Source organism: Sarcophilus harrisii, chromosome 4, assembly GCF_902635505.1.
Source record: "Sarcophilus harrisii chromosome 4, mSarHar1.11, whole genome shotgun sequence".
Lineage (NCBI taxonomy): Eukaryota > Metazoa > Chordata > Mammalia > Dasyuromorphia > Dasyuridae > Sarcophilus > Sarcophilus harrisii.
The window spans coordinates 283,593,631-283,621,319 of record NC_045429.1 but is presented as its reverse complement, the minus strand read 5'-3'; the positions used below and the strand labels follow the sequence as shown (position 1 = coordinate 283,621,319).

The 27,689-nt window shown below is 40.2% G+C and overlaps 1 protein-coding gene across 1 annotated transcript; it reads right to left on the bottom strand.

The window, feature by feature from the left end:
• Positions 1 to 23,137, bottom strand: LEMD2 (LEM domain nuclear envelope protein 2). Its single transcript, XM_031965054.1, has 9 exons — positions 22,418 to 23,137; positions 19,194 to 19,234; positions 14,577 to 14,652; positions 9,779 to 9,855; positions 8,409 to 8,488; positions 6,095 to 6,240; positions 4,852 to 4,953; positions 4,657 to 4,759; positions 1 to 1,765 (listed from the first exon to the last, which is right to left on the bottom strand). The coding sequence occupies exons 1-9, from the start codon at positions 23,001 to 23,003 to the stop codon at positions 1,615 to 1,617; spliced, it is 1,362 nt and encodes a 453-aa protein (XP_031820914.1). The 5' UTR covers positions 23,004 to 23,137; the 3' UTR covers positions 1 to 1,614.
• Positions 23,138 to 27,689: the final 4,552 nt, after the last annotated feature.

Sequence of the window (27,689 nt, the reverse complement as noted above, 5' to 3'; positions counted from 1 at the left end):
AACGGTATTAAACAAATTAGTTTTTAATAAATAGTGCTATTCCTCTAGCAATTTAGCCACCAATAATGAAGTTGATTTGAAGCCTGATTATAAAGGTATTTCTACACAATTGAGCTGGAATTTAAGATTACAGGCACCATGGATCATACAAACATCAGAGGAAATAGTATTGCTAAAATATGGGATACTGGAATTTATTAAAAAAACATCAGAAAGAGATGGTATCTTTCTGAGATAGTTGTTGAGTTTGCTTTTGTTCAGATACCCCACTCCTGCCACAGATGAAAACATATGGAGATAAGATTCAAGTTAGCGTGGGATCTTTCCTACTTGACTAATAAGACCTCCCACCAGTCTGTTTCTGGAGACTTTCTTCTGTTCTGATTTGAGTTGATGAGCCAGCAGGAGGTAGGTAATGAAGTTTTGCAGTTTCAGAATTATGAGGTGAAAGCCCCTGCAACTCTCTTATTTGGCCAGCAGGGGGAGGAAGTGCTGAAGCCTCATTGGAAGATATTGTAGGTTGATAGGATGTGCAAAGTGTGTGGAAGAAGTTACTCTATGAGACATCGCCTTGGGGACCGAATATCGTGGTTTAACACAGGAAACACCCCAGGTATGGCCTCAATTATTCCTCAGAATGAAGATTCCCATTACAGTACAGAGATGATGCTGGTGAAATTGTTAATCCAACCAAAAATGACTATTTCTATTAAGAACTACCACGGGTTAAATACCACCACCTTTAAAAGGCTAACTTTGTGATGAAAACAGTATAAAAATTAAAAATCTGTTGAGTTCCACTACCTAAGCATTTGCTTCCCCATTAATTACCTATAGATCTGTTTCAGAATCAGGGGGCAATGACTAGCACCCCATGCTCACAGATAAACCACACACCATGTCCCAGGGACCCACCAAACTCACAGATGCCCTGATCTAAGTAGGGCAGGCTGTTCATCACTACAATAGGTCTTCCCATGTGCACTTCAGTTTTCCTGGCCTCTTTTCTTCCGGAAGCAGAATCTTTTTCTCTTCTCATGTCCACATACCTGTGCAGCTATCTTCAGTTCCTAAGGCCTCAATGTAACTCTCAGTAGCTGCCACTCTATGACCCAACCCCAGGAAGCATTTCTTCAAGATTGCACCACCAATCAGCCACAGCAGGTGCTGGCCACGCTGCTGGGAGAAGGTACTGATTGCATTTCACTGAATCTCAAGCAGCATATGTGGCCATGGGGCCTCCACCTTTTTTGTGAGAAACAAAGCCCTTTGTACTTCCTATTAGAAGAGGGATGCTGAACAGGAAAGGGAGAAGGGGTGTACTTGCTGGAAAAAAAAAAAACACCAAGGATGAACTTTATGGCCCAACTTATTTCCTCCCCAATCCTCAAGGCATATCTAGATAGTTCTCACAAGCTAAACTTTTCAAAAATTTCTTGACGTGACCTTTGGAAATGGGAGCAATGCATGGGTAAGAGTAGAAGTTGGGAGGTCAAGGCATGAGTATGAATTCAGCACCAGAAGATCTGTGAACCCCTCTCTGTTAGTCCTAAGGTGGAAACTCTCCCCAAGGACAGGCTGAAACAAGAATGTCTGACCCTGCCTCTGGGGAGTTTAGCGTTCAGAGTCAGAAAAATAAGAGGGCTTAGTCCATCTCCACACCAGCATGTCTTCTCCAGCCACCCTGTGTGACTCTGTCTGAATCCGAGATTCGTTGGATGCCAGAAATTCCACTGCTCTGTCCCAGACCCGCTTCATGCGCCTCCTGGAACAAGAAGAGATCAGTGTGTCTTAGGCAGATGAGGAAGACCCATTTGCTGCATTCCAATAACTGGACAGCACAGCATGGAAAGAAACCCAGCTACCCACAATGCCCTTCAAACAAACGAACAAACCAAGGGAAAGCAGAATGCAGTTTGTTGGGAAAGAAAGGAAAGTATCCAGCACAAAATAGGTCTCCTGCCCTGTGGAGATGTGCCTTAGGCTGGGAGTAGTTGACTAGGAAGAAAACAAAGTCCTCCTGCTCTAAAAACTGTGCTATGAACATCTGAACAGCTCCTGAGGCACATGAGCAAGTTCACACCAGCCTCCTTTCCCTCCAAGAATGAAGCAAGCATGCTGAGATTTTTGGACTCTTCCAGATATCAGTGGTTCAACCTGACCCTCTAGTTTAGCGTGGATCCCAAGGCTGGCTGTATTTTAATTTCTCACGTGAGCTAATTAAGAAGTGACCATTGGTCTGATTGACAAGCAGTCTCATACCATGGAAGCAAAAAGAGGCTGTCCAGTTTTTGGAACAAACACCCCCTGAAGTGAGCCCTGCTTCCTCTTGAGTCGAGGACACTTCAGAGCACTGAGACCTCCACACCACTGGCCTCTTACTGGCTACCCTTGTCCCTTCTGACATCCATCTCCATACTACTCTACTTTGAATGTGGGTAGGCAGATTTCAAGGCAGCCAAGTGGGAAGATTATTTTTAGCTTTTCCGTTCAATGAATAACAGCATTATGTATTTACACAGCACTGTTCTCAGCTTTGTAGACATCATTCCTATTGCCTCCTGTGTACATGTGTTGTATGGAGGAGGCAAGGAGAGTAAGGTACATTACCTCTACTTTATAGGGAAATGAGTAAAAAGGGATCATTTTCCTGGAGTGGCTCAGGAATTAGGAGGCAATGTTGGGACTTAATCCCAGGAACAGAGTCTCCTGTGTACTAAGGAAGCAGACAACGGATCTGCAGCTTTCCTCATCTGACTCTCTAAGAGTCCAAATGAGAAAAGTAGCAAATGTTTAGCTAGCCTCTGGAAAAAGATACCTATTTCACGTGAGACCAAACCTCTATTGACTTACTCGACAGCCTTACAATGACAGCTCCCAAGCATGAGGGCAACTGCTTGAAGTGTCAGCATTTAAGACCATCACTTTTGTCCCCTCGGGAGTCAAGACAGCATGGTCTGAGCTGTGACAGGATTCGCAATGAATCTAAAGGCCAAATACCTGATTTCCCATCCTCCCCCCCTTCCTCCTCCTGGCTGTCTGTTAACCAGTAATGAACAAGTCTGGATTGAACTAGGCTACTTTAATCAGCTTCCACTGCTTTTTATCCCTAAACAAGCTCCTCAAATCTCTCTCAATCTTTCATAAATAGGCCTTCGAAAGGTACTGCATGGGGAGATCCAAGCATATCCAAGCAGGGCTGACATTTTAACTAACAAATAGTTATGTTTCAACAGTGTGGCCTGAACCTACTTCATGACTTGGAACATGATCAAAGAGGTTAAATGATTGAGCAGAAACATATCAAATAAACAAATAAAATACTACTACTAAAGGATAATAAAGATCCTCGATGCTTCCCCAAGAATCTGCACGTAGTCATTTTCAATTCATTTTCTGACCATCAAGAATTCTTATTCAGCTTTTGATTTTATCTTCCATGAAGTTGTAATATATTTAGGTAATCAGAAAATACTTTCTATTTGGCTTTGGAATATAATTTTATATTCATATTTAAATAATATCTGAGCAACATCTTATACCAAATCTGAATACTCCTGCTAAAAACTGTGGTGACTCTGGGAGTTAGAAAGATAGTCAATCTCTTCATCCTGCTCCCCAACTTCATGCTGTTGACAGGTTACCTTTTTATATTGATGGCAAAGTACTATTTTAAAATGCTTCGCTATTCTGATCTGAATCTGTTCATGGGAACCTCAAATTAACCCAATGGGTATCTCCTCCAAGAATTCTTCCCTAATTTCTCGAGTTTGTAATAATCTTTTGCTCCCATCCTTTCCCCCTAAGACCTCTTACACTTTGTTTTGTAAGTCTCTAATATTTTTATCTAATGTATTGCCTGATTAGCTGAAATGGTAGAGCATGAGACTTAATCTAAAGTCCTTGTGTTCAAAGCTCATAGCTATGCTTTAGAGGAGATGTCATGGTGTAATAGAGCAGTGAAGTCTGAATCAAAAAGAATTTTCTGACCTCAAAATCTACCTCAGACACTTACTAGCTGTGAACCTGTGCAAGTAATTTAATTTCCTTATGCCTCAGACTCCTCATACATGAAATGGAGGAGAGTTTAGATTCCATGGTTTCTAAAATACCTTCAATCTTTATCATTGTCTGTGCCTGTGTATGATCTCCCTACTACACTAAGCTCTACAAGGGTAGGGATGACTTTTCATTTAGATTTTGTTTCTTGTGAATATCTAATGCACAGCTCTACACACAGTAGGTACTTAAGTATTTGTGGTATTATACTGTGCATCTCCTCTTTCATTTTCTGCTGAGCTACAGATAGTCACACAGCTATAAAGGGGATGTTTAAGTATGACAGAAACAAGTCACAAAAATATGAAGAGCAATATCCATGCTATACATCATCCACCTAAAGATAAATAAGAGTTGGTTATAACCCACAGAGAAGTTATAGTTATGCATTTTCCCCCTTTCATCTGACTAATTCTCTTGTAAAGATTAAAGATTTCTGTAGATGTGTGACAGAAGAAGCAGACTATTTAATAAAGTATCTTTAATGCCTAGAAGCCAAAGGATCCTCAGTGAACATGAGACCAGTGAAGATCACTTGGCTGTCATCTACACAAAACATAGAAAGCATCTCCAATAATGGAGAGGGACTCAACTCACCGGCTCTGAGGTGGAATTAGTGTGTCCCGCACGTGAAGGATGCCTACATATGGATAGCGTTCCATGTCCTGCTCCCAATCAACATAATGATCCTGAACCACAGCTGCAATGACAAAAAGTGACAGCTTAAGACAAGGACGTATTAAGTTGCTAAAATCTTCCTTTTAACAAGAACTTATATAATACAGTTGTCACCTATAATTTTCTTCACCATCTCATACATGGCTTGTTCTTCTTCCTCTAATTTCCGCCACCGATATTTCAGAAGAATTAGAAGACCCCATAAAAAAGCCAGACCTAGAAGAAACAGATAGCTCAGATAGTCTGGTATTTATTGATGGCCTGCTCAGGAGAAAGACATAATCTCATACATAAGGAAACAAGCCCATTACAACTCTTCCAGCTGTTATAGCAGAAGAGTTCTTGAATACAGAAGTTGAGATTCTATCCAGGCACATTGTGTTCTCTCTCTATACAGGTCCTTCCTGTCAGAAGACTGATGATAGTGATTTCCAGATACTCTGGCACCATCGAAGAGATCAATAGAAATCCAACAGTCTTGTTCTAACAATGCACATGCAAAAAAGCTCATTTTCAGAACTGTAACTGCAGCACTGAAGCTGGCAAGCCAGTTGTTTGTGGTTCGGTTTTTTGAATGCCATCAACCCAAAGCCTTTGCTTGGTGAGAACCACAGATATTTAGAGATACAGTGGCCAAATTTTTAACCAATCAACACCTGTTCTTCCCTCTTTTTTGAGGATTTCTTTAATCTGTCTTATTCTCCAAGAAATATTTACATTTTTTCAGGACTGAAGTCCTTTAACACCAAAATGAGCCCTGTCTCCTTTGAGAAAGCATTTTACATTTACCACACCAATTAAAAAAAAAATTAGACATCTTCTAAGGGAAAACCCTATGCTATACACTGTAAGATAAAACAAATTTTTTAAGTGGCATAATCTTTGTCCTTATGGAACTTAAAGTCTAGTGAGGGTGGGATCAAGACACAAAAATCTACATTATAATACACAGTATTAAAGGATAAAAGTATTAGAAAAGTGAAGAACAAAGTGTTAGGAATCACTAGTACTAGGAAGGTCAGAAAAAGCTTTCAAGAGGAGGGGGCATTTGCACTGAGCTTAAAAGGATGAGCTAGACATTCATGGCATCTAAAAAGGAAGTACTAGGCCACTAGCTACCTGGTCCCTGGTCAGGACCTAGTCTCACTTTTGGGAACCCTTAAAATACTTCAACCTGAACCAAGAACATTTCCCCAATATTTTCATCATTAACATGTTCATTTGCTCTCTTTATTTGTTGGAGCTTGTGCCCATTATAGAGAATGGGATGGAATTTCTGAAGCTCATCATTCATATTTGAAGCTGATTGGGGGAGGGAAGTATTACGGATGGGCAGAGATGAATATAAGCTGCTTACCCCAGAAAAAAAGGAGCACAGTGGTAATGGCTGTCAGCAGAGCCCGACTGAGCCGGCAGCCCAAGCCCATCCGGGGATGGGCAGATTCCAGGCAAACCACCTTGTCCACATTTGTCACTGACTCAGAAAGGTCATCCCCTTTCAACCTGAAACAGGATATAAGGTACAATCAAAGGCATTCAAATGCAAACGGAACACAAAACAGTAACTTGAAAGAAGAGAAAGGAAAAAAAGTAGGGACATGCTTTTTTATAAAACATTGTTGGCATCTTCATGGTGGCCCTTTCTAGAAATTTCCCACCTTAGCTATTTAGGAAGACTAAAGCTTTAAAGAAGGCATCAGACTTGCCTCCCCTGCTGCTAAAGTGACGTCTTTCTCTGCAGGGCCTTTGACAGCGCCTCTCAGCGTGCACAAGATTAAACTTTAAATTGGATTCCCACCTCTCAGCATAAAGAAATGGAAATGTTTACTGAACCACTGCTCTGCAATTGCATGGCAAGAATTTAAAGATGGAATTTTGGAGGTCACATACTTTCTCCATAAATAGTAGGCACATAAACTGTTTAAGTATAAAGAGCTTGGGAGATGAACTGAGCCCATGGGATGACACAGAAACTGGTAGATTCTCCCAAAAGCGTGTCCAGACAAGCTGCACAGAGAGTGGGAAGGCTTGCTATGAAGAGCTGTAAAAGGTATTAGGGTGGAATAGGAGTGAAGACACAAGTTGACACCTGTATTTTCTTCAGATAGTTTAGGGGACAAGTAGCCTAATGTCACATAAAAGAGGCCTACCCTGTATAGAAATTATATATTGTGGCCTAATTTACTATAATCTACTTTATATTCCTGGTCATCCACTTCCTGATCAGAAGCCTCAGATATGAAGTAACTAATGTCTTCACAACTGAATCTACCTTGCTAGAGTGAAGGACAAAATCCTGATGTTGTGCTACTTTTTCTAGCATGTGAGTGTACAGGCGCGCGCGCGCACACACACACACACTCTCTCTCTCTCTCCCCCTCCCCCCATCCCAAACCCACCCACCAGCCATACTTTTTTTTTTTAAGTTAACGCATTTTTCATCGCACCATGTATTCAGTCATGAAGTATTCAGCTAAGCTGCCCCAGGGACCACCACTGGATACACTGCTGATGGAATTACTAATTCAGTCAGATTACAAAAGCAGAAAACCCTAGAGTATGTTTTACTATCAGAAAATTGTATCCTGCCCAGAGATCTTGGCGTACAATATAAAATGGAAAGTGTTTACATGATGATTGTTTCCCAGCAGGAGAAATGTTCAGAGCTGTCAAACACAATCCACTAGTGTCTCTCCTCCTGTTCTCAATATCCAAACTAGGCATTTCATAGAAAGTGAAAAGGAAGGTTCTTACTGTTATTGATGAGGGTTAATAATGAAAGCAGGATAGCATTGCTGGTCAGTACCAAATCCTGGGTCTCACAGGCACCAGGAAATTTTAGGCCTGGGGATAGGGAGAACTTATGCCTACCTAAAGCAGAAGACCCCCTATACCATTTCTAGTAAGTGGTCCAGGCTCAGTTAAGGGTAAAGTCATCCTATTCTCAGGCAACCCATTCTATCACTGGATGGTATTGATGACTGTTAGGAAGTTTTTCTTCACATGATTCAAAACAGGCATCCCTATAATTTCCAACTGATCGTTTATCATATTTTAAGCTCCACAAGGCCAAGGACCAAATCTTATCAGAACTTTGTATCTTTCTCCTCCAGGGCCTAGCAGTATTCTGTACATAGCAAGTGTTCAATGCTTGTGAAGGAAATGTGATTTGCTTATCCTTCCCAGTTCACAAACTGAAAGTCAAATAAGCATGCACAGAATTATTTCACCCACCAGTTGAAGGGACTATACATTCAGACAAGAAGTAGCATGGCAAGGCTAAAGAATTAAGAGAACACAAACTGATCTATCTGTTCCAAGCAGAGTATTAGATACATGCCCTAAAACTTAAAAATTTTATGTTTCATTCTAAATACTTTTTCTTTCTGCTGCTCTTTCATTTTATTATCCCTTTCCTTTTTAGCCTCAAGCCAGAGCAGAGTCACATCTGCTTGGCTTGGGAATTTACATTCATAATCTCTAAATTCTGATTCATAAAATATATGCCAAATTTCATGAGACAGGTAAGAATTTTGACATCTTGGACAAGTTATTTCCCTTCCTGGGACTCAATTTCTGCATCTAAAACATAATGTGGTAATCGGGGATTACTATGGTCCCTTCCAATTCTAAATCCTATCATCTCCACCTTGAGCTGACACTCAACTCACCAGATTCCTACATCCTTGTTACTGTTCAGTATCCAGGTCAATGCAGCTTCAAACCTTGCTGGTGAACTGCCGGTTACATTCTGTGGGGAAGGGTCCATAAGAAGATTAGTTCTACATTTGGGTGGACTGGCTGGAACAAACATTATTCTGTTGCCTGGTAAGGAAACTAGCTTTCTGTCTATGTGCCTCTGAAGACCTGTTCCACTAAACGCACAGCAAATTGGCAGAAAGGAAAGTTTCACATTGCTGAAGCCCACAGACGAGGCTGTAACTAGAAGATGGGATGCAGAAGCATACAAGCAAAATGTCAATGATCTGAAAAAAGTGAAAGAATATAATCTTTGTAAGACCTGGGATATTTGGTCAAAGCACCAATTTTGTGGAGATGGGAGGTGAGAAGGGCAGAAATCTTATTTTATAGTAGAAAGAACTATGTACAGAGAACCAGGAGCTCTGAATCATATTCCTATCTTTGCCACCAGCTTGTTGTGTGATCTTGGATAAGTCATTTCCACTTTTGTGGTTTAAGTATCTTCTAAAGATATGAGGTTAGGACTAGATAGTTTCTGAAGTCTCTTCCAACAAAAGACATAAGATCTAAGAAGTATGACTGAAAATCTTGGATAAAACGTTTATAAATGAGGAAACTGAGGCCCAGAAAGGACAACTGGTTTGTCAAAGATTACATTGCTACTTAGTAGCAGAGTCAGTATCTAAATTCAGATCTCTTGACTCCTGAACTCAGAGCTCTTTTCACACTATTCAAGTTTCCCATTTTATTAAAGTCATTTTGAAAGCAAATTCACCATTAGGAGAGGGGGAGCAATCAACTATAAATGTCACTTAGGTAGTTGTGGGAAAAGCGAAGAAATAAAGCCACTAGCTAAACAATAAGCAAGAGAATACCAATAAATAGGACAGATTTTAGGCCGGTAAACATAGATGAAAGACTGTACTATAATGAAAAATTCACTGGACCTGGAGTCAGAAGATGCAGATTTGAGAGCTGACTCTGCAGCTTAAGTGAATGTAGGGCAAGTTGCTAAATATCTTGGAGCCTCAGCCACCTTATCTATAAAATGGCACACCCTCTACCTCTATGGCTAAAGTAAGGATCAAATGCAGTAATGGAGGTAACCATAAAGGGCTCCAGAAAAGGGAGGTAGTATCAGGAAGCTCCAGCCCTGAGAATCTAGGGTACCCCCTCTTCAACTATTCCAAGACAGACTTAGAGATTATCTATGAGACACAGCTTTTCAAAATAAATAAAATCATACAACAAGAAGGGGAAAAAACCCACATCAGTTAGAGCAGATCAATAAGAACCAGTGAGATGTCACAATAATGGATTGACATTCCATTCTACTTACTGCAATGTATTCCTGCGCTTCAATAACAGGAATGCATTTACTTTTTAGACTCTCTGGATTTCCACATTCAAAATTACCTAGGGAAAAAAACAACATTCAAATCCAGAGAAAAGATGAACACAAATGACTCTGAAACAGGATTCCAAATGCAGAAGAACCAAGCCGTCCACTCTAATAAGGATCATATGGCCAAGCTGCTGCCTCCCACCTTCTGCTAGGGCATCTTCAGTCCCCACAGCAAGATCAAAAGCCACTTAGCTTGGATCAATTCCAGATCATTAAAACCTGATCTGCAAAGCAGTTTGGTTATTTGCATTAAAAGACTAAAAGCTGCACAATACCAAGGTTTGTTTTCAATTGATCTTTAAAAAGATCAGATGAATAGCTTCAGACAACACATAAATTGTACTATAAATAAACATAGTTTGGGAGGAAAAAAAAGATAGCAAGGCTGTGGAACTCTACTGTAGAGATTTAAAAATCATAACACAAGGTAGGCAATCTAGAATAATGGCACTCATTTTGGTCTTCCCCAGGGTGAGAAGCATAAAAATAGGTGGAGTGTTGGCAAGGCTGTTAAGGACCTGGAGGTACTGGTCAGTTATAGGTAGTCAGTCCTGAGGGGTATGGGATAATCCTGGTGGAGATAGTCTTCTCAGCCTAATTAAATCCTTTAAGATTCAGCCTGAATTCCACCCATGAAATCTTCCCTCTCCATCCCAGTCCTTTTTCTGAACTCCTGCCATACCTTACTAATAGTCTGCCACCCACATAGTACCTGAGCATATATATCACTGTTCTTTGTTTCTGATGTAAAATCTTGTTTCTCCATTTAATTATATTATTATTATATTTTAAAGCTCCTTGAGGGGAAGAACTATGTTGTTTTTAATTTTTGTCTCTCCAGTATAGTACCTTGTATATATTCAAATAAATGCTTGTTTTATTGTTGTTGTTGTTCAGTCATTTTTTCAGTTGTGTCTGACTTTTTATGATCCTATTTGGGATTTTCTTTGGCAAAGATACTGGAATGATTTGCCATTTCCTTCTACAGCTCATTTTACAGAGGAGAAAATTCAGATAAACAGAGTAAGAAGAGACTTTCCCAATGTTACATACCTAATGTCTGAAACCACATTTGAACTCAGATCTTCCTGACTCCAGGCTTGGCAATCTATCCAATGTGCCCTCTAGCTGCCCCAAATGCTTAACTGAATTGAATTATTGACTTTCTGACTAGGTTTTTTACTGTTAACTTCTTGAGGACTGTCCTTTATTCCATTTCCCTCTACTCTCCAAACCATATCTAGCACAGTGGTAAGAACATTGTAGGGAGCAAATAATGGATAATTCATTGGTTCTTGATTGGTCCAGTAAGACAGATTAGTTCTACTTATCATTTTGGGCTTGATCAGATCAGATAGAAGCTGTGTAGAACTGAGGGTGGTGTCTTGGAATTAAACTGGGAACTCCCAATCTATAATGATGTGAAACTCTGGGATATCAGAACCAGCTTTAACATAGCCCTGGATCAGATCATCTAAGAGAATAGCCCTATCCAGGGCCTGGTGTACAGCTAAGAAAGATGGTATGGGGCATCAGAGTGGATCCCTCTCTATCCAAGTCCCTTCATAATTTGGAGTCAAACCTTCAGTGCAAGCTTTGGAACAAATTTTCAAATATATTTGAAGACATGAAGTATCTCAGACTAAATACTACTAGACCAAGTAAAAGTCCCCACCTGATGAGTGGAAGATATAGGCTACTACAGTGTGTACTAGTGATGAGAGCTGCTGATAATTATGATCCAGATTTAAGATAACTTTTTTTTTTTTTTTTTGCTGAAGCAATTAGGGTTAAGTGACTTAGCCCAGGGTCACACAGTCAGGAAGCATTAATTGTCTGAGGCCAGATTTGAATTCAGGTCCTCCTGACTTCAGGGCTGGTGCTCTATCTACTGCACCACCTTGCTAGCCCTTAAGATAACTTTTCAAGCACATTATATATGTCCACAAATTATAAGTTAATTCATAAAAGACTGGATTAAAAGCACAAATGCCTACTTATGTTGTAAAGAGAATATACTTAACAATTAAGAGATTATTGGTGACTTTGGAGAGAATTGTTTCACCTGAGTAGTGGGGCTAGAGGCCAGCTTACAAGTGAGTCAAAGTCAGTGAGAGGTAAGAAAAGACAACTATGGGAAGTAAATCATTATGAACAGATTCAGGGTCTCTTCTCCAAAGAGCTCAAAAGTACTTTCTCAATTAAAATTTCACCTAACCTCCCAGAATACCTGAGGGAAAAAGGAGCAAGGACTATTAATTCCATTTTATAGATGGAGAAACAAAGTCATTGAAAGATTAAGTGACTTAGCCAAAGTTTCCCAGTCAGGAAGGGGCTGACTCAGGTAGAAATGGCCAATAATGCCCTCAAATGCCTATAGGCTACAAGGTTATAACTGAATGAGGGATTCTGGCTTGATGGCCAGCCCCTGCATGGGGCAGATGTGATGAAGAATAAGGTGTGTACCTCCATGGGACATAGGTGTATAAAAACTCTGGGTCACATTATCGATCCATGCCCCTTCACATTCTCCTTCTCCCCTTGCTAACTCCTGCCACTGCCAACAATGTGAAAGCTGTCTCCACAAAGATGCAGTTATTTCTGCTTGGAACACCATCTGTGAACATAGCAGCATCTGGTCCTCCTGTGTGAGCTGGCTGGTCCTGAACTATCCTCAGCCCATAATGCACACTATGAGTCACTTTCTAAAAAAAAGGCTATTCTGCTTGAATTAATAGATTGTCTAGGGAATAATCTGGGCCACAGCACAGTAGAGCCAAGGCCCTGTGTCCAAGCCTCCTTTGAAATGCAGCACAAAAAAATGTTTGTGGCAGCCCTTTACATAGTGGCTAGAAACTAGAAATTGAATGGGTGCCCATCAATTGGAGAATGGCTGAATAAGTTGTGGTATATAAATGTTATGGAATAGTATTGTTCTGTAAGAAATGACCAGCAGGATGAATACAGAGAGATTTGGAGAGACTTACATGAACTGATGCTAAGTGAAATGAGCAGAACCAGGAGATCATTATGCACAGCAACAACAATACTATGAGGATCAATTCTGATGGAAGTGGCTACCTTTGGCAATGAGAGGATCCAAAACAGTTCCAATTGATCAATGATGAACAGAAACAGCTACACCCATCAAAAAAACACTAAGAAATGAGTATGGACCACAACATAGCATTTGCACTCTTTCTGTTGTTGTTTGCTTGCATTTTTGTTTTCTTCCCAGGTTATTTTTACCTTCTTTCTAAATCTGATTTTTCTTGTGCAACAAGATAACTATGTAAATATGTATACATATATTGTATTTAACATATACTTTAACATGTTTAACATGTATGGGACTGCCTGCCATCCAAATCACAATTTCTTTGGATCTCCCTGGGGAGGGGGTGGAGGAAAGGAGGGAAAAGTTGGAACAGAAGTGCTTGCAAGGGTCAATGTTGAAAAATTACCCATGCATATGTTTTGTCAATAAAAAACTATATTAAAAAAAAAAGTAATAAAAAAAGTCCAATACCAAAAAAAAAAAAAAAAAAAAAAAAAAAAAAAAAAAAAAAAAAAAAAAAAAAAAAAAAAAAAAAAAAAAAGAAGAAGAAAAGAAAAGAAATACAAGCACAAGAACCATCTAAAGCCAAAGGCAAACAAACTAAAGGCACAATTTCTATTTTGAGTCACAGTTGTGCACAATGGTTTCCAGGGTTTTAAAAAGAAAATAAAACAGGGGTAAAGACATTCTGCCTAAATCCAAGATTAAAAAAAGATGTGGTTGAATGGTAAGGAAGAAAAGAAAAGTTGAAATATTCTCATAGTATTTCATGCTAGAATTTCTACTATGTGGAAATAGTCAGCAAATTTGCTTTTTCTTGGTCTGGGGGACCCTTTTTCACACCTGTGTTCTTGAAACTGTTTAATTTAACTTCAAACAATTATTAAACGCCTACTCTATTAAAGGTTCTGTACTAGGCTCTGACAATGCAGAAGAGCAGGTCCTCATCACTTCACACTTAGACTACTGCAACAGCCTACTGAAGGATCTCCCTCTTTCATGTCTCTCTCCTGCTCCAATTCATCTTCCATTCAGCAATTAACTGATTTTCATAAAATGAAGTTCTGATCATATTATCCTTTTTACTCAATAAACGCCAACAGCTTCCTGTTGCTTCTATGAAAAAATTAAAAATGCTCTGTTCAGTATTCAAAGCCCATAGCAACCAAGTTCCCTTTTAACTATCCAATCATCTTACAACTTACTCCCCAGTACATGTTCTTCGATCTAGTGAACACTGGCATCCTGGCTATTCCACATACAAGATACACTCTGATCATTCTTTCTGGCTGTCCCCCATGCTTGGAATGTTCTCTTTCCTCTGCTCCAGCTACATACATCCCTGGCTTTTTTTAAGTCCCAACTAAAATCTCACCTCTTCAAGGAAACCTTCCCCAACCCCTTTTAATCCCAGTGCCTTCCTTCTATTAATTAGTTCCTATTTATCCTTTATATAGTTTGCTTTGTTCTTGCATGTTGGCTCCCTCATTGGACTATAAACTTCTAAAAGGCAAGGACTGTATCTTTTGCCTTTTCGGTATCCCTAGCACTTAGCACAGTGCCTGGCACATAGTAAGTGCTTAATAAATGTTTACTGAATTGAAAAAAAAAAAAAAAGAAGTGAAAAATGACAAGGATCCTTCCCCTGAGACACTATTTTATACACATACTTACCCGCTTGTATGGCCAAGAAGTTATATAATTCATGTAGTACCTCCAGCAAAACTTTTTTTTGTTCAACCTGGCAGAACTGAGGATACAGAGAAACAATATAATTGATAACAAAATAACTGCTTCTATTTGTACATTTTTTGCCACAAGCCCATCTCCTGTGACACTTAGTAGATCCCTATTCAAGTGCTTAGCATAGTGCTAGTTTCATGGGAGAAATTGATGCTGTTTGTCTCCCAAAAGCATCAGTAGAATGCGCTGCACGCGGTAGGCACTATATAGATGTTGAATGAATGAGCATTCTGCCTGAAATATCTGTTCACAGACCCTACTTCAATAAGTCCTATGTAATTAGGCCTATACTAGGAGAAAGTGATTTGAGGCAAATCACAATTTCTTTGGATCTCATTTTCTTCATTTATGAAATAAGGGGACTAGCCTATAATTGCCTAAGGTTCTTTACAGCTCTCTAAATCCTATGGTGCTAGGCACTCAATATTTATTCATTAATTGATAAGAAGCATTACAAAGATTAGTAAGTTGTGTATCTATTAAGTTTATATGTAACTAAAGGTTTTCTCTATCCATTCTTTAACCCCGGTGTTCGACTGAGCAGTAGCCAAGAGTATCAAACAATGTGTAGGGAACACAAATTGTCCACCTCAAGGGAAAAATTGAATAGCTACAACTAAAAGTGTAAATGGTATGGATCTCATTTTAATCAACAACAATCAACTACAGGGCCTTATTAGAATACTAATTTGAAAGGATTATAATCTAACACATTTCCAAGACTGTTAAATGATGTATTCTGTGAGGTTTGGGTATGACAACATTCCATAGACTTTGGAATTTCATTTTTGTGATAAATTCTATTATCTCTACTATCTATGTATAGATTTTCCACATTATGGATCACCTGGAGCCAAGGTTTAATCCAAGGTTTGTTTCCTTAATGATATAAAGTTTCTAGAATTTTACAATTCAAAATATTTTAACAAACATTAAGAACATAGCTTGTGTCCCTCCACACTCCTAAAAAAAGCAGTCATTGTCTTTATGGAACTTGTATTCAAATTAGCAGAATTTCATGCACATAGTTAAGTAATAAACACCAAATGATTTCTGGGTGTATGATATCCCAATGGCAATTAAGCTAAACTCTGGAGGAAGCAAAAGATTCCCAAAAGCAAGAGGTGAAAAAGGAAGACATTCAAAGCAAGGTGACAGCCTTTGCAAAATACCTAGAGTAAAATATCATAAGAGAATGGCAAGCAGAGACTATATGATTGTGAATTGTTTTAAATGCCAAACAGAGGGATGGATATATTATCATTCCAGGTAATGGAGCCATAGAAGCTTCATATCATAAAATCAAACAAGTTTTTGGAAGATTATTTTGGAAGCCATGTGGAATGGATTATGAAGGGAGAACTTTTAAGATGCTGCTTTGGCTACGCCCCGAGAAAGAACTCTGGGAGATGACTAAAAACCATTATATTGAATTCCCAATCCCTATATTTATGCCCATCTGCATTTTTGATTTCCTTCACAAGCTAATTGTACAATATTTCAGAGTCTGATTCTTTTTGTACAGCAAAATAATTAAAAAAAAAAAAAAAAGATGCTGCTTTGGTAATTTAAGTGACTGTGAACTAAATAAATTAGTGTGATAACTATGTAAGTCAAGGGTCCTCAAACTTTTTAAATAGGGGGCCAGTTCACTGTCCCTCAGACTGTTGGAGGGCCGGACTATAGTAAAAACAAAAACTTTGTTTTGTGGGCCTTTAAATAAAGAAACTTCATAGCCCTGGGTGAGGGAGATAATACTCCTCAGCTGCCGCATCTGGCCCGCGGCCATAGTCTGAGGACCCCTGATGTAAGTAAAGACAAAGTAATGGCTACATGACATGTCTTGGAGGAACTAGTACTGGGCAATTATGTATATGAAGTGTAAAGGAGGAGAGGCAAGTTAAGAATAACTCCAATGTTATGAATCTGAATGACTTGAATGTTATTACTTTTGGCAAAATGAGGTATTTATGAGAAAGGATAGATTTAGTGGAAAGATGTTTTGAACATGTTGAGTTTGAGATGCCTTTGGAACATCCAAATGGAGAGATCCAGCAGGTAACTGGTGATGCCAAACTAGAGCTCAGGCAAGAAAATGTGGGGATCACCTGCAGAGTTGGATAAATGTTGAATTCATGGGAAATGATGGAAAGTGTACAAAGTGGAGAGAAGACAGGATAGATTGAGAAGAAGCTGACAGATTGGGAGTAATCCAAAAAGGCAGTAGTTTCAAGAAAATTTAGGGAGAAGAGAAGATCCAAGGGGAAAAAGGGGGAATCAATAGTGTCAAACACTGTATATTTGTACCTCAGAACAGGTTGTCTCTCATAACCGGAACATCCTCCCTTACCACTTCCATTTTATAATTCCTGAAATGAATTCTCCGTTTTTCTTAAAGTTCAAATTAAGTGCTACCTCCTGCATGAAGCCTTTTCTGATCCTTGTCCAACCCCATATCCTCATTTGGAAGCTAGCAGTCCCCCCCTTCCCCCTATCAACAAGTACTTAGTTATTTAGTTGGTATACATTTTGTAAATATTTCCCCCCATTAGAATGTAAACTCCTTGAAGGTATATCATTTCTGTCTTTGTATCCTTTGCACCTAGCACGATGTCTGGCACATGGTAGGGGCTTAATTTACTCTTATTGATTGATTGGTTGAAGAAAGATGAAAGTGGGGAAAAAGGCTACTGATTTAGCAATTAAGACTTTGAAGACAACAGTTTCAATTAAGTGATAGTACTGGAAGCCAGATTACAAGGGTTTGAAAAGTGAGTGAGAGGCGAGGAAGTAGAGGTAGTAAGGGTGGATTGTTTTGATTAGAAGTTTTTCTGTGAAGGGAAAAATAGGGATGGGAGGATCTAGTAAAAAATTTCTTTAAGTATGGAAAAAGTCAAGACATATTTGTAAGCAATAGTAAAGAAGCTAATGGATACAGGAAAAAAAAATGAAGCCAATGGAAGTGATGCTTAATAATAAGCTTTATGTAAAAACAGAAATTTAGAGAATCAGGAAGAATGGATAAAATTAACCAGTCTTTTTTTTAGACTGTCTTTTTGGCTCTTTTAATCCAACTTTCTCATTTTACAGATAAACTAAGACAGGAAATACTTACCCAAGTTTACACAGTTAGTCAGGATAACTTGCCACTTTCTGAGGACAGTCTAGTAGTAGTTAAATTCTACTCTCCAAGTACTAAATATTAAACTAGCTTCTGTATCAGAATCCTCTAATTGATCTTATAGTCTATGCTACTTTTTAAAGTCAGAGCCATATACTTTCTATATCAGAGGGAAGGGGAAATACTTTATAGTTATGAATTTATTATACTCTACAGTCCCAAATTAGTATTTTGGTGTATATGATGTATACAACTCTCATTTTTCAGTGGACTTCACCCCATCCCCCAACTTTTCCTTTCAAAGAGATCTAATTTTAGAGATATATTTAGAGGTAGCAAATACAATGTAGCATTTTAGAAATATGGAAGTAGAGAGGAGAAAGGAATAATTCAGAAAACTTTCCAACTTAAAAATAAAAACAGAAAGATGAGAATAAAGACTTTTTTCCTTCTTGTATATCATACTTCCCTTCTACAATACACTAAATACTACACAGTTCAAATCTAGGCAGAAATGACCTAAGTGAGTTGAAATCTAGTTCTTTTCATTAAAAGGGATAACAAAGAGCCAAATGCACTGCAATTCAAAAGTATCACCTATTGTATCTTTTTTTCCAAAGTCCTAGCTGCTGGAGATATGAACTGGTATCCTGGGCATTACATACCTAATAATTAGACTAGTAAGTCATGCCCTCTGGCAGCATGAAAGATTCTTCTGGTAGAATTTATGATCTGAGAATTTATTACCCTGTATCTTCCCCAGACAATCGCCACGACCAGAGCATCACTTCTACTCTCTAATGCTGTTTTCATGAGTCATAAATGGATGTAGTTACTTGCCTTCCCCAAATATTATTTGTAGGGCATGTTGGCACTTCATAAACAAATCTGAAGCAGATTAAGAGGGCTAATTCCATTGAAGCTACAGCTAAGAAAATACTATGCACAATACCTAAAATCAAGGCATATTTTAAGAAAGAGTCCAGTGTCCTCTTGAGACTCTATTGGGAATGGGACAGATGCTGAATTGGAAAGCAGGCTTTTTGAAGGTTAAAAACAGCAATTCTGTTCCCTCTGAGTCTGGGAGGTATCTACAGGTCCTTTGCAAACAACCCACCATATTTCCCAGAAATCAACTTAGAAGCAAACAGAAAAAAGTTCCTGATGTTGCAATTGATGGAAAAGCTTTTCTAACAAGACAGGTGTTAGATCTTTAGAGGCTCAATTTCCTGTATTTCAGATTCTCCTACATAGCTACAATTGAATCTGACATGAACATTACAGACTACTATTTAGTTTTTTGGTTATATTACTGAAAATACTCCCTGAAAATGATCCTGTTATGATCTTTTTTCTGGGAAAGTTTATTTCTCTAGAGAGGGCTGCATCCTCAGGAGGAATAAAAAAAAGCTAGAAAACAAACTTACCGCATCGGTTTTCCTCTCACAATCCACCGGCAACAACTTCACTAAGACCAAAAAAGAAACAGAAGAAGGGTTAAAAGGGTGGCCAATTGGGAAAATTGAGGAGGCAAGGCCCCCTCCTCAGACTCCACACAAGCAGAACCTGACTGGCCCTAGGGAGACGCCAAGCAACACACTTTCCAGATTAGATATGGTTTTAAACATCCAAAGTCAAATATAACCTTACACATTAGCTAGTAGGGCTTTAGTTATAATAGGCCTGTTATTTTGTACCCTTTAGTTATAAAATTTTTTTCCATCAAGGCTAATAGGACTATGGGTCTGAAACCTTCCTCATGTTCAAAGGGCCTCTCTGCTAAGAGTGTTTCTTGGCATTGTACATAACTATTTATAACACAACCCTCTCAGTTCTAGAAGGCAGATTCCAATCCCCTCATTATACAAGTAAGGAAACTTTACCTTAGATGTTGGATTTCAAACCACTAACTTTATAGAATACAGGGAAACCAAGGTACAAAGAATCAATTGAACTTGGGTCAGGTTCAATTCTCTTGACAGGTCATTCCACTGCTAGTGCCGCCCAATTAGTATATTCCAATCTACAAATGTGAATTTCTGGGTATGCTTTTAGAGCAAACGCCTTCCATTAATTTTTTTTTTCTCTAAATCAAGGTGAACTACAACTTGAATGGGTACCCAAATATTAATTTGTGGCAATAGTTAAGAGACAATTTGAACTTTTTAAAAATTTATTTGAGGAATTTCTTAAGCTTCTCATAAAATAGGAAAGATGGCCTAACCTTGTTTCTGGACATGATCAATATTAATCAGGTAAAACTAATTATCATTCTCTGCAGAGAACATTAAAAGTTGGTAAATTATTTATGCCACTTCAAACTTAAATTTATAAGGAAAAATATATACAATGTCACTTCCTTTTAAGATTAAACTCCAGAGAGAAATATATCAAATTTCTCTATGAAAAAACATACAAATGCTCTATTCATTTTGTGGAAGAAATAAAGAGGTCAATCTACATGACTTCCTTAAGTTTGAATCTGGGTGAAAATATTCCAACAGGGCATCACATACGATAAAGGTCAAAATTTTCTTGGCAATCAGAAACAGTTCAATGAAGGGAAAATAAACTGCTTTTGTGTATATAGAATTATATACAAGTATGAAACAAAGCATAATTGGAAATTTTTTCTGATTCACAGAATTAGAATTTTAAAAAGGGATGAGAGTGGGGAAAAGATATGACAGTAATCAATTATTGTAATCTGAACTGTTAACTCACATTGTTACATACAATTTAATTTATAAAGCGCATTCCTCACAAAAAACTGATAGTATATTTATCCCTACTTTACAGATAGAGGATGAGAAAAGAAAATGATTTGCCCAATCACATGACTAGTAGAAGCCAGAATTCAAATCTACATGCTTCTTCCATAATACCATATTTCACATTTGCCACAGGCTAGCTGTGTGATCTTGGAAAAATCACTCCTCACATCTGGGTGTTTTCTCTTCTATAAATCAAGAAGGTAGGAATAGATGACCTTTATGGCCCATTTAATTCTAGTATCTGATGATTCTAAAGCACTCTTGATTTGAGGCAGATATTATTAACATCCCAGGAACACTGATAGAGCTGAGTTAGTAATATGGCCTAAGAATGAGCCTCTGACTACCTCATTTGGAAGAGATGCTAAGGAGATAGCAGCCTGAGGCTACCAATGAGGCAACAAACACCATACTTGTGATTACTAGAGGGAGAATAGATTAGGGTTTGGGCAAGCTTGTTCTCAGGGAGGACTCTTCACTGAATAGGAAGTGGGGGTACTGGAGAGAAGGAGAATTAAAAGACTGGGGATAATGAAAAGTTATTACTACAAAAAACCCTTTTCTCCATTTAGTAACAGAATTTCATATTCTATTACTAGAACTAGTTTTCCTAATCCCTTAGCTACTCCAGGAGCTCCTGCAGAGGATACCAGGCCTGGAAAGTTTAGAACTGAGGAAGATGAGTCCAGGAAAGAAAGAAAAAAGCCTTAAAAGTCTGGAGGTAGGAATTAGGGTAAAAATTACTAATACATTTTTTTTCTGTCAACAACAGCTAGAAAGATGTCAATAAAGAAAAACTGAGGAGTTGAGAGCCCCATAGACAAGGAAAGAAGATAAATTATGGATCCCCTAATCTTTTCTACAGTGGTTGGTGACAGGGAGAGCTGGGAAGCAGAGATCTATGAAAGTGAGAGTTTGGATCAATGAATGTTTTTTTCCTCTTTCTTCCTCCCCAGCAGTTGGTAGAGAGTAGAATGACCAGTTCTATGAGCCCAGAATTAAGAACTGGGGACAGAAATTATTTCTGAGGACTACAATTTTTCTTGCACCCTCTCTGGAGCTGGCTGGTTATTGGAGCCCTGGCTACAAGAATTGGGAGTAGGAGGTTGAGAATTTAAATGACTGAAAATGAGGAAAGCTGTTTTTGTTCTCTTAACAGGTGGAGGGAAATAAGTGAAGTGTGGAGTTGCAGGCCTGGAGAGAAAAAGGGGCACATTCCCCCGGCCTCTCTAGTTGTTAGTACAGGGGAGATAGGTACCTGGGGTGGGGCAGGGATGCGGGGGAGCTGGGGCAGATAGAATCAGGAGAGATGAGAAACTCTGGGTCAGATTTCTAAAGTGTAAAATAAGAGTTGAACAAGAAGGTTTCAAAGGTTCCTTCCAGTTCTAAGATTCTAAGAACAACCTGTTATGGGTTTAACTGCTGGATTTGGCTCTGGGAGCGAGGTTCAGATGCCAGCTGAGTGTGACTTTGATTAAGTCACTTACCTCCTAAGTTTATACATCTGTCGCAGGAAGGGCCCTTAGAAGGTCCCCCTAGTTTGAACTTTCCCTCTGATAGTGAGGAAACAAGACTCGGGCAGTGAAGTGGTTGTCCCAGGCTCTCGGGGGAGGGGGCAAGTGGCCTAGACAGGCAGAGGCCTGTGGCCCTCGGACCCCCACCCTCCTCTCCCCCTCCCCCCAACTAAAGTGCCTTCCTTCCTTGGACTCAGTTTCCTTATTTGTCAAATGAGGGGATTGGTCGCACAACAGTCTCGGGGCCCCTCCTGCACCAAATCTACAATCCACAATCGATCACTGGAAGGGAAGGGAAGGAGAGGTTGGGCGGGAAAGAAAGGGACTTCCTCCCCCGTCGGCCAGGGTAGGGTGGCCACGTACTGTTCTCCTCCGCCTCCTGTGCTCGGGCAGGGCCCCCCATCTTCACCCACAGGATGCCCAGGAAGACGAGCAAAAGCGCCAGGCTAGCCCAGCACAGAAGGCGCGACAGCCAGCGCTCCAGCCGCCGCCCCGCCTCGGGCCGGGAGCGGGACCGGGGTCGGGGGCCCCCGTACGCAGCCGGGCTGCGGGCCGAGGCCGGGGCCCACCAGCGGCAAGGACCGGGGCTCGGGGCAGGCGGCTCGTCCTCCTCGGAACTGTCCCGTTCCCGGATCAGGCGCCAAGAGGAAGTGCTGCGGGTCCCGGAGGTTAAGTGGTGGATGCTTGGGCGGCCCCCGGCCCAGGGTGAGGAGGAAGAGGCGGCAGCGGCCCCGACTCCCAGGCGAGTCCCTGGCCCCAGGCCCAGGCCCGGGCGCGCCGTCTCAGGCCGCAGCAGCCCCGTGCCGGGCCTCGCGCGCAGCCGGGCCTCGCCTCGCAGCCGCTGCAGTTTGTTGAGGTAGACGTCTCGGGTGGTGTCGGTGATGGGCCCGGGCTCGAAGCCCAGGGCCTGCAGCTCCCGCCGCAGCTCAAGGTCCGACCGCGCGGCCATAGCCGTGCCGCCACCGCCGCCGCACCCGCGAGCCCACCCCCGGAACTGCTCCCGCAGCTGCTGGAGCCCGAGCCGGGCCCGGGCGGGGAGGGGCGGGGCGGCCCGCGGAGGCAGCCATGCTGGGAAGGTCGGCCGTCATGTTGGGGGCGGTCCTAACAAGGCGGGGGGGAGGGGGAGGAAGGGAGACGGACCGCCATGTTGAGAAGGTCTAGTGGAACTTGGGTATTCGAGGAGCGTTTCGTCACAGGTGGCTGCCATGTTGTGGAGGTCCTCATCCTGGTACGGGAGGAACTACCATATTGGGGAGGTCGGCGACGCTTTGGAGAGTCACCGCACTGTGATCAAAGAATTTAGGCCCGGACCAACCAGCTCCTTGCACACTTGAGAAAATAGGTTCAAGTGCTTGTCCAAGGCCACACAGCCAGTAAGTGGCGGAGCTGGAGACTTCGGGTTCAGGTCCGGGACTGTCAGCGCCCAGCCGTGCAGAATGTGCCTGGGGGGCAGGTTGCACCCCCGCCCCCCCTTTCCTACCAGGAGCCCGCGGACCTTGCTCTTTAGCCCGTGCCCAAACTTCTGGCGGTACTGTTAGGGCGGTTCCTAGGGCGTGGTTCTCCGGCTTCCGTTGTCAGCTTTCAAATCCATCCCACCAGTCAGCCAGCCATCAGCTGCCGCTAAATCCTCCCACCCTGGCGTGAGGTGACTCCACAATACGGCAGCTCCAGAGAAAATCCTGCACTTTCTTGCTCCGGAGAGGCTCCTCACGGCCCTGGGAAGGGCATCTGTCCTCTGTGGCTCATAGAACCAGAGACTTAGAGCATCCAGTAACGCCCCTCATTTCACCAATAAAAAAACAAAACAAGCAAAGGGGAAAAAAAAAGGATCCTTTGCTTCTATTCAGTGTTTTGCCCAAGTCAATCAATAATTGGTAAAGCAAAGACTTGCATAAAAGCTTCTTCTTTTTTTTCTTTTTTTAATTAAAGCCTTTTATTTAAAAATTTAAATATATTAATATTAATTAAATATATTTAAAATAAGGTTTTTTTGCTTCTAAATCAAAACTTGCAGCATTCTCTATAAAATTAGAGATGAGGATTAGGTGACCCTTTAAGACCCCTTTTGGGATTAAAATCCTGTCATCCAGTTCTCCTTCCTCTTCATTCCACTCAGCTAGCGGAGATGCTTTATGTCCCTGCTATTTTGTGTACCACAAGGGGACTCCAACACTGGTCACAATTGCAGAGAAAATTATAGTCTTACCGCTGGTCAGGCTTCTTTTGTTAGCTTCCAAATCTCCCCTGACTTAGCTGTTGCCATGGGGTGTGATTTCTTCTCTCACCAAGGGTTGTTTTCCTTTTCTCCACCTGTGTTTGTATGGAGTGCCATGAATTTGATATAGTGATTGCCTAACAAATATACCCCATAATAGTATTTTATTTCCTTTCAAAGCACTGTTTGCATGACAAATGAGTGGGTAACATTTATGTAGTTCTTTGAAGCCACGCAGTTCAGTGTATAAAGAATGAGCTTTTGGGGCATCGTACTAGCCTTGTGTATTATAAGGGCATGAGACCGATGGCTTGGCAAAATGAGGGTGTCTGTCATGAGATAAGCTTTCAGGAAATAAATAAATAAACATACTGAACCTGAGTTACTCCCATAAGGCATACAATGCTTTTTTGCATTTGAGGATGCTGATTTGTACAGCCACAGTCCAAGAGATATATATCTGAAGTCCTTTCTGTACTGACTATAAAGATTCCTTTACTGACAAGAGCCCTGTAGTTACTACAGGTGGTCCTGATAACTTTTTCATCATATATGACTTTGCAACTTTTCTCTCCAGATGAGTGTATCCCCAATCCACCATTTGCTTCTGCTGCTAATATTTCTTGCCAGATACTCATGGCTCTGCTCCATTGTTTCAGATTTTATTTTGTCATATAGCACAATTCAAGCTAAAAAATTATTAAACACATGTGAAGTATGGTGCTGGGACTGGGAAATACATAAATAGATAGATTGCAAATTTCATTTAAGGAGCTTAGATTCTATCTGGGGGACAGGGGAAGGTATGTACCCAAATAATTATGATGGTGGGATCATAGGGTCATAGACTTAGAATTAGGTCAGCTAAGTGTCGGTTTTCTTCCCCTGCCCTGCGTCCTCCATGAGTAAACTCAGAGTCTTTGAAATTTAATGATCTTCTTAACGTCAGGGGTAAATATGGTAGAATTTGAATCTTTGATTCCAAAATCAGTGCACTTTTTATGGGATAGTTAGATAAGTACAAAGGACTAGTCTTATAAAAATTCTATAGGAAATTTGAGAAAATTTGAGCTATCATTTCTACCTGGGCATATCAGAGAAAGCTTCAGGGAGGAGGTGGTATAATTAAGATGAACCTTGAATGAAGGGAAGGACTTTAACAGATAGAAAAGCTTTGCATGAGTAGGAGGGTCATTGAGATAGAACAGTATGTAAAATAGAGAAGACTGGAGAGTCATGTCCTTTGAATGGATTTCTTGGGCTTACAGATTTAGAACTAGAAGGGACCTCAGAAGCTCCTAGTTCAGCCCTCTCATTTTACAAATGAGGAAACGGAGGCCCAGGGAAATTGAATGTCTTTCTTGAAGTCACAAAGTGGTAAGAATCAGAGGCAGGATTTCAACCCAGGTCCTCAGAATTTGGAGCCATTTTTCTTTTTCTGACATCACACTGTTTCCCAATGTCCATAAAAGGGAGAAAATATGAGATAAAACTGGAAAAAAAAAAAAAAAAAGAAAAAACTTGGAGCTAGCTTGAAGAGGCCCTTGATGCCAGCATCAGGATTTTATATTTTATTCAGCAGATGTTGAGGGCCATAATACTGAGGACCATGATTGTTAAGAAACAGGTCAATTCTCCGAGAGCCTCCACAGTTGTGGATCATAACATCTGAAGGAGCTGCAGGGCAGCCTTTGATGACACAGGTGTTGCTTGTGGATTGGGAATGAGATAAATTGGAGGCAGAAGGAAGAGGAGAGAGAACAGCAACTGCTGTATCATCCTCTCACAAGAGGAGATCCATTCTGTAGGTTTGGATTGGATTTCCAGCAGCCACTGTCAGGTGGCTCCAGTGTATTCCAACACATGATTACAGTGGTACATTTGTAAATTTTCTGGGGTAGCTATATGAAATAGATTGAAGAGACACAATCCAGGAGACAAAGTTGAAAACTCAACCATTTTGGAGGTTCTCAGGGCCTGAACTACGATGGTGACAATGTGAAAGGGAAGGAAGGACTGAGATAGGAGAGAGAACGTAGGGGTAGAATCAAAAGGATGTGGTAATGTTCAAGTATATGGGGTGAGAGAGATAGAAGAATCAAAGGTTATAACCCTGGGATGCTGGGAATATGGTACAATTACAAAAGATAGAGAAATTGGGGAGGGTCACTGTCTTGTGAAACTTAACAGACGCAAAAAAAAGTACTTCTTAACATATATTAGTTCTCTTAGAGGACCCAAATGGTCAATCTACCATTTCACTGTCTTTGCATAAAAGCTTCTTCTTTTTTCTTTTTTAAATTAAAGCCTTTTATTTTCAAACATATGCATGGATAATTTTTCAGCATTAACCCTTGAAAAACCTTGTGTTCCAATTTTATCCCCTCACCCCAACCCACTCCCCTAGTCAATATATGTTTAAAATGGTAAAAATATATGTTAAATCCAGTATATGCATACATATTTATGCAATTATCTTGCTGCACAAGAAAAATCAAATCAAAAAGGGAAATAATGAGAAAGAAAACACGATGCAAGCAAACAATAACTAAAAGAGTGAAAATGCTATGTTGTGATCCACACTCAGTTCCCACAGTCCTCTCTCTGGGTGTAGATGACTGTCTTCATAAGATCATTGGAACTGTCCTGAATCATCTCATTGCTGAGAAGAGCCATGTCCATTAGAACTGATCATTGTATAGCCTTGGTGTGTACAGTGATCTCCTGGTTCTGCTCATTCCTGGTTCTGCTACTAAAAAAGGGCTGCCATAAACATTTTTGCACATGTGGGACCCTTTCTGTCCTTTTTGATATCTTTGGGATATAAGCCCAGTAGAAACACTGCTGGATGTGCACATTTTGATAGCTCTTTGGGCATAGTTCCAAATTGCTCTCCAGAATGGTTGGATCCATTCATAATTCTACTAACAATGTATTAGTGTTTCACTTTTCCCAGATCCCTTCAACATTTGTCATCTTTTCCTGTCATCTTAGTCAATCTGAGGTAGTGGTACCTCAGAGTTGTCTTAATTTGCATTTCTCTGATCAATATTGATTTAAAGCACCTTTTCATATGAGTAGAAATGGTTTTAACTTTTTCATCTGAAAATTGTTCATATCCTTTGACCATTTATCAATTGGAGAATGGCTTGATTTCTTATAAGTTAGAGTCAATACTCTATATATTTTGGAAATGAGGCCTTTATCAGAACTTTTGACTTAAAATATTTTCTCAGTTTATTGCTTCCCTTCTAATCTTGTTTACATTAGTTTTGTTTGTACCAAAACTTTTTTTTTACTTAATATAATTAAAATGATCTATTTTGTGTTCAATAATGAACTCCAGTTCTTCTTTGGCTACAAATTCCTTCCTTCTCCACAGATCTTAGAAGTAAACTATCCTTTGTTCTTCTAATTTGT